The following is a 7937-nucleotide window of genomic DNA, read 5'->3' as shown; positions in this document are numbered from 1 at the left end:
ACACATAGTATTTCTTCCGTTCTTCTTTTAACTTCAATTTCTCTTGAAGAATACATTTCTTTTAGTTGGTAATATCCTGAATAAGATAAAATATCCGTCTTGTTAACATAGCATTTAATTTAATGTGTATAGAATTCAACACTATAAAGTGCTTTGTTCTTTTCACTTTTTTGTAGTGGAAACAGAACCAAGTAAACTGCAGTGTGTAGAAATGGATGTTGCTAGCTGTGAGGATATCAGACACAAAAAGTGTTATGACAATGTGCCGTATGATAACAGGATGTGTTACAAAAAATCTAACATGCGTACATGTCCGGTGAGTTGGCATTACTGTTATCATTATTGTATATTTACTGTGTAGACAGCAATTATCCTGAAACAAACTCATAACAAATTACATTTTTGTCTCTCGCAGGGTGATTCTGGTGGTGGAGTGATATACGATAATAAGATCTATGGTGTACACATAGGTAGTAGTAGTTGTGGCTGTACTAGACTATCTGTTTCTGTAAAAGTCTGTCCTTACATGAAATGGATAAATGAGAAAATTAATCCAAGAAGTAATGGAAAATAACTGAATGAAAATAACATCCAGAATAAACAATCATCTCTACATGAAACTTGTGTGCTGTGTGTTGTTTCTACTCTAGAATATCTTCATGTTAACTGCAAATTGTGAACCTTTTTCTTTGGTCTAAAATATTGTGTCAGATTTGCAGCTTGTGTGTGTTTGAATGTGGTGTCAGGTGTGTAGCAGCTCATCCTGTTGTTCAGAAACTCTCAGACTCACACTGTGAAGATGCAGAAAGGCTTTCTGATCAGACATGCCACCAATCAGCTGCAGGGCCTGAACATGATAAACTTCATAAATCAGAGCTGATTGTTGGGGGTGGAAATGTTTACATGGAGGCTGTTGGCCTCCGTGCACTGAGGGCATTAAAATAAATACAGTAACCATGAAAATAAGTTTTGTTGATAAAATACATTTCTTGAAACCGTCCATTGTTTTGTCCAAACTCTAAACACTGAATCCAATTTTCAAACTAAAAGCAGTGCTTTCAAAATTTACACTAAAGCAAAAAACCTACAAGAACAAAAAATAAACAAAATAAAATGATAGTACATAGTGACATATGTGTTTTATTTCTCATAACACATCATTTCCATCTTGTCTTCAGTCCTGCATTTTTATACTTCTAAGACCAAACTGAAAACTAAACTCTTCATATTCACAAACACTATTTGTTTCAGGATTTCATCATGATTCATTTTCCATATGAGGCAGTGCTTTCAAATTACTTTTGAAGTAGTACAGAGAAATTACTCTTCTCCTCTTCTTTTAAATTGCATCAATATTTTCCAACTGAGCAGTAAAAGGACACGGAAGTCAAACATGAAGCATCAACGTGATGTTTAGATGTCGATTAATATTACAATAAGAGACTAAAGTAACTCGCTTTGAACACTTCAGTTTTCTCTCTTGATGCTGCTGTTTGTTTCCTCCTCCACTTGTATTTTTCTGCACTTCAGTGAATGTGCATAGCGCCCTCTGTTGTATGTTTGGGAGAACTGCACTGCATTGTCATCAAATGAAACTGTGCAGAGGTGGAAAATGAGCAAAGGAAGCACATCAACTGAAGAAGCTTCTTGGATCAGAAGTTAAACATCATCCAGAACCTTAAAGAAGTAAAGTCGCTTTCTTTCCAGGCTCCTTAGACAACCATGACCTGGATGACTGAGAACCTACAAACACACATGAGCAGCAGTTTATTTAATGTGGACCTGAGCAGTGCCCAAAACAACAACCAAACAATTTTTATTGAACCCTACTTCAGCCAATCAGCAGTCTTTATCTCTTTCAGCATCAAACACAAACCACACCTTGAAGAGAGGTGACAAATCCACAAACACCTTCAAATGTAAACACACATCACACATGATGAACATGGATCCTAACATAGTTGATACTTTTTTTTGTAAAGCCTGATACTAAATGTGTGCAGGCCACCTGAACTGCTTTGTCTCGAGTGCCGCCCACTGGGTTGGTCACTAGAACTGTGTGTTGCCATCACTGGAGCCGTGGTTGGTCTTTTAGATTATTTAGACTGGGACTGTTTTTTGTTGATTAGGCGGCATGGTGTCCTGACGGCTGCCTCTGTTGTTTTTTTTCCCAGGAGGAGGAGAGTGGAGCACAGGTGGACAGCAGCCACGGAGCAGAGAGCACGGAGTTTTGGGTGAAGACATGACACAGGAGTCGAGGGAGCTCACTGGATTGTTGTGTTGTCTTATTTACTCCACTGTAAATAAAGAGCACTCTCCATCGCACGAGTCCTGCTTTTGGGTCCTCCTTCCCCACTTCACAAAGACTGAAACTAATTATACAGGTAATAATAAAGGAACCAAAAGTTCACATCTATAGCTTTAAATTTGGACAAATCTGTCAACACAACCATCATGAATAGAATAAAATACAAACAAACACTGAAACTAATGAAAAATTACACATGATATATGAACTGTGGAAACTAACTGAACAATAAAACTCAGAATAAACAAATTCAAACATTATATGAAAGGTATAAACTGATTTGCATCTTATTGATTTGCAGGCTCACTTTGCTCCAGGACTTGACGACTGGCCCAACCCGTACAGTCTTTGTCTCTTAATACTGAATGTTGAAAACTGATACTCATGGACACCTTATTTCAGCCTCTTTACTTTGCATAAGAGACCCAAAGCTTTACATCAACATGATGTTGTCTAGTGGACCAGCACGTCCATTACATGTTTTGCTGTTATTGCTGTTTGTTACGAGTTCAAATATTGAGGGTGAGCACAAAACAATAATGGTCCAGAAGAGCTTCGGTCAAACAATGATTTTAATGAACACGTGCGTGGGGAGATGAACACTGCCCACAGACAGCATCGATCTCCGCCCAATGATACACAAGCAGTTGTTTTATACCATCAGGGTTTACTTTTATGACGCCCCCTCATGCGTCAAGCAGATACAACACAGGCATAAGTTTCAAAACCACAAATGTTCTGTTGACGACTTTGGACACATTTAAAAGGACATCTTCTCCGTCTGGAGGCCAGGTGCTTCCTATTAATCTTCTAACTCTCGCTTATCTCCTGGAACAAACTGTCCCTTAGGCAGACACAATTTTGCAGTCACAAGCTTTTGCAAACTATTATTTGAACTCTTACACCAACAACGCCGTTAAACTCGCCCTCCCAGAAGCCATCGTCCTCGTGGGTCTCTCTGCTCAGGATGGGGATGATGGCGCCTTCTGGGAACGACAGCTCATCTTCCGTTTGTCCGCGTAGTCGTACAAAGCCTTTGCGAATGAAACTGCAACACAGACAGTGGCAACGAGGGTATTAAACAAAGCAGGAAATCAAAACTCCGATATTATCTGGTGGAGGCGGATCTCACTCCTCGAGTCTCCGTTGACGGAGCCGGTTGGGAGTTCGGTTTCAGGTTCGGTGGAGTTGCTGGAGGACTGGGATCGGGCGTCCAGCGCGGCCAGCGACTGCAGCATGCTCAGCAGGCTGTTGGAGGAGGGCAGCTGCAGGTATTTCTCCGGGACGTAGCCCACCTGTCCGCTACGGTTTCTGGCCTGGAAACACAGACAATGCACACAGACGATGACAACAGCCAAAAATGTTTCAACAGGAAAACTCCTAATGAGAAAAAATAAAATCAGATGTAAAGAGTAGGGCTGTAACAATATCACTGCATCGTCGCCAGAATTTAATAACAGCCACAAAGAGAATAATAGGAGAGCTTTTGTTCTCTCTTCCTGAATTAACAAGAAATCTAAAATCCTAAACAAGCCTCTGCTGAATTCATGAATCTTGATTTCATGAACACCGGTGGCCTCCCCTTCCGCTGCTTACTTATTTTCATTCAGATTGAAAACACTCAGAGGTATTGGGATCTCTGTTGGGGCATGCTGTGGGGAATCACAGCACTAAAACAGATCTATATAAATGATATTGCTCACATTTTTATGTATGATTATATTCATTAAAATAAATACCCCATTAAAACACTATATCTGTATATGAAAAGATAATCACCTAAGTAAATACACATAAAATATTGGCTCAACACGTGGAACATTTGCACAATGGCTCACAGGAAAGCCAGACTTACACAATAAACAAAAGTAAAACAGCAACAATGCACAATGTTCCTTCAGGGAAATGATCTGAAAACAACCACACACAAAGTACACAATGACTACACACCAGCAGCTCTGCAGAGGCGTTTATAAAAGAATGACTTCACACAATGATGGGAGCATCCACAGCTGACATTTCTACATTTAAGTAGACACCACTGACCACCCGAAAAATGTCCTCAAAGACTTCTCAAATTTTCTCCCAAAGGTCCAGGAGCAACTTTGTAACAGTCTGTGACAAACAAAGTGAAAATGACAACTAAGTAGCTGGGAGATCATCAAATTAACATTTTATATCCATGACCAGGTCACTCCGCAGATCTCAAACTGATCAAGAGTCCACGAACCGCTGTTAAAAAGCAGAAGCTGACAAACTGTGATCAAACCGGAGCGCTGCTGAGGCAGGATTGGATCACCATCAATCAGGATTTGGTCCAGATTTTCAGTAGCTGCACTTAAGGTATGAATTTAAAAACTGCCTCATTCATGAATTATTGCATTCACAAACTTGGGTGCCATGCCCGCCCACCTGCCTGCCCGGCTGCGTGACGAGAATCTCCCATCAGCCCTTTACGGCTGCAGGGCCAAAAAAAGAAGCAGAGAACTGTGTATTTGTACATTTTTTGATTTGTCTGTATGTTCAGCAGAGCTTCTACCACCCAGGCCAACCTGACCTGCCTCAATGCACCGCACGCATTTTAGTTGAATTATTCTAATTCCTGAAGCCACATCAGTTCAACTGATCCCAGAGAAACACTAAAACGTCCAGTAGATAGTCTGTACCGGTGCGGGGTCTTATAAAAACTGAAACTAAATGTTTGTCAAACAGTCTAAGAGCCAGAGAGTGAACTAATACACAAAACAACCAACCCTCAAACATGAGAGTGCATCTGCTACATAACTGTGTTTGTGTTATTTTTGTACCTTGACCCAGTCCTCCATGTCGCCATCATCGATGACCTCCAAGATTTCCTGCTCCTCGATGGTCAGCTCGTCTGGCTGAGAAGCCTGCAGACAGACAAACACGTTCATTCAAATTAAAGCTGCGATGTAACAGTTTAACCATCTTCATTTCACCCGTGATGTATATTTTTCAAATACCGCCACACTGGTGAACGGACAAAAATGCTCACTGTGGCTTCAATAACATCAGCCAGAACACTGAAGAAAACACTGAGACCATGCCTGCATTTATACCACACTTTACTCAGGACTCAGGTAATATAAAACAACTAATACTCCAAAGCAGCACAAAACTCAGACTTAAACTAGAATTTCTGTACAAATTCAAAGAGCAGGTGTTTTAAGCCTGGACACAGAATCATTAGTGCCACAAAGTTTGGGAAAGTAAATCTAAATGGGGGTTAAACACGACTGGAACTGATTAAAAACAGCCAAAACAAAAAGTGGCTTCACTTCAAAGTCAGAATTATAACTGGTATCCCAGTATTCGCTGCCTGTCTGTTGTCAGACGCATTTGTGTGACCATAAATACCACTTAAGTGGGAAAAGGAACTTCTGGTCATCTCTGCTTGGACTGCTGACTCAAGTGTCAAAAAATGATTTGATAGAGGAACTTGTATTGGAAAAAAGAGGAGCAGGGTATTGATCCCTGTTGATTTACCCGTCAGTCTACAGTCATAACTTTACCTATGACTAAAATCTGACACAAATGAGCATCTTCTGAAGGATGTCACCAGTCCTTCACCTGGTGACATGTTAAAGATCCACGTCCAATCCAAATATTTAATTAAAAGTGGAGGTTGTGCATTTATTTAGGAAGATAAACAGTCTGATAAAGTCGGAACAAACACGAGCTGGAAATAGTCCCACGGTGAGGAAATGAGACGACACATCTGTAAATAAAAACTAAAAATGGGAAATAATCTAAGTTCCTGTGCAGGGCAAGGAGTACAGTACAAAGTTCACTGTTCTGCCTTCAGGCTCATAGTTCAGACTAACAAAGATAAAGACCAATCACGCAGGACTTATTATGTTTCCTGCTTTGACTTCTTACCCAGACTGTTCCATAATGTGTGTGCAGCACTTTTGTGATTAAAATCTATTTAAATTAGTTGTTTATTTCAGTGCAGACAGATTATTGACACTCAAACAATGGAGCTACTTTGTCTGTTACTTACAATTTTTTAGAAAATTAGAACATTTTTTCCTGCTTGTGTATCAATTTAGAGGAAAGGTCATCACCCAGCTTCTCAAGCTTCATACTCCAGTGATCATGAATGTCTAAAAAAAAAAAAATCTTTTCTACATCTGGTATTGTTGAGATGTTTAACTCTGGACCAAAAAGGTGGATCTGCTCTGCCTAAAGCCGCTTTGAGCATCAAGGTCCTGAGCCGAGTCCAGTCCGGGCTTTTGTGGCCACGGCCAGCTCAGCTTTCAGGATGCCCGTGAGCTGCTTGTTCCACTCGTCTGATTTTGTATTGATTGTTGTCTAAACAAATTAATCTGTCATCTGTTGAGCTTTGTTCCACTTCTCAACAATCTCCTCTGATCTGTGTTCATTACAGCATTTTACCTGTGGTTTCCAACCTGTGCAGTTCAAACCTGAAGGATCCACATTTCACTTCACTTTTCTGTAGAAATTGATTTTCCGGTAAACTGATTAACACCTCCTGCCAACTAAATTAGTCAAACACGAACCTTATTTTATGCTACAAAATTTGTATTAAAAGCAACCCAAACACTTTGAGATTTGGATTTTAATAGTTTCAAAAATTATTCTTCAAGTTTTACTTGAACATTTTAGAGAAATCATGTTAAGTTCTAAATTTTTAAGGTTGGGGATTTCATTCCATGCATAATAAATACGAGTTTATTTTCCCCAATAATCACTAAAAGCAATCGCATGTGATATTTTATGCATTTAATAATGAATAAAAAGAGAAAAACATCAGTATTTACCGTACTGCTTGCTGGAACGCCATGTTCTTCTGCACAAACAGCTGCTGTTGAAACTCCTGCAGAACCTGCATGCGTTTCAAGGGAACAGACAAAAATATACATATATACTTATTTAAGGTTTATCACAAGCTTACAAATCAGCCCATGTCTAAACCTGCATAATTAACACTTAGTAAAGCCTTTAGGGTTCAGGCTTGCTCCCTATTTAGTTTTAATTTCTTGCCCACATTTATTTCTATTTAAAATTAACTTTGAAAAAAAAAAGACCTCCAGCTGAATGAATTGTGGCCAGTGATCCGTGTAGCTTTGGGCCACATTTATAATTTTTTATTTTCCATTACTCTGTCAGTTTATTTCTGTTGTATTAAGTTATGTGATTTGCTTATAAAATGAACCCAAATCAGCTTTTTATTATTTTAAACAAGTCAAATAAAAGAAAACGCCAATAACAATTAAGAGAATGACCATAAAGCCGTTTCTGGTTACTATCAGCTGATCTGAATGCTGATGACCACTCTGGTGTTTGTGGTCACAGCCTGACATTAAAAACGTATCACAGGCTCGAGTTCACCGCCTGCCTATTTTCACACAGACTATTTTTAACTCTCCAGCTGCTGAAAGCTTAAAGAGACAGTTAACAAATGACATAACATATCACTGTAAGTAACACAGGTGAAGGTACAAACAGTTTTAATTCTAATTTCAGGTTTTTTCTAAAGCCAGCTAAAGCAGCCGGGGACTGGACCACAACCTGGACCACAAAGCTCTCTGCCCACCCGAGGGAGGACGAAGTACCTGTGTGGATATTTTAAGCTGAACTCATG

The 7937-nt window shown here is 39.5% G+C and overlaps 1 protein-coding gene across 1 annotated transcript; it reads right to left on the bottom strand.

The window, feature by feature from the left end:
* Window positions 1-788: 788 nt before the first annotated feature.
* Window positions 789-7716, bottom strand: LOC146572056 (F-BAR and double SH3 domains protein 2-like). Its single transcript, XM_085276083.1, has 4 exons — window positions 7114-7716; window positions 5116-5199; window positions 3441-3624; window positions 789-3356 (listed from the first exon to the last, which is right to left on the bottom strand). Exons 1-4 carry the CDS (start codon window positions 7213-7215, stop codon window positions 3271-3273), a joined length of 456 nt encoding a protein of 151 aa, XP_085132209.1. The 5' UTR covers window positions 7216-7716; the 3' UTR covers window positions 789-3270.
* Window positions 7717-7937: the final 221 nt, after the last annotated feature.

The sequence above is a fragment of the Mchenga conophoros genome, linkage group LG6, assembly GCF_057382185.1.
Source record: "Mchenga conophoros isolate Kocher_MC1m ecotype Shallow Benthic linkage group LG6, M_conophoros_male_GT1.1, whole genome shotgun sequence".
Classification (NCBI taxonomy): Eukaryota; Metazoa; Chordata; class Actinopteri; order Cichliformes; family Cichlidae; genus Mchenga; species Mchenga conophoros.
Note: the sequence above shows the minus strand (reverse complement) of the source record. Positions and strands in the feature narration are given on the sequence as shown.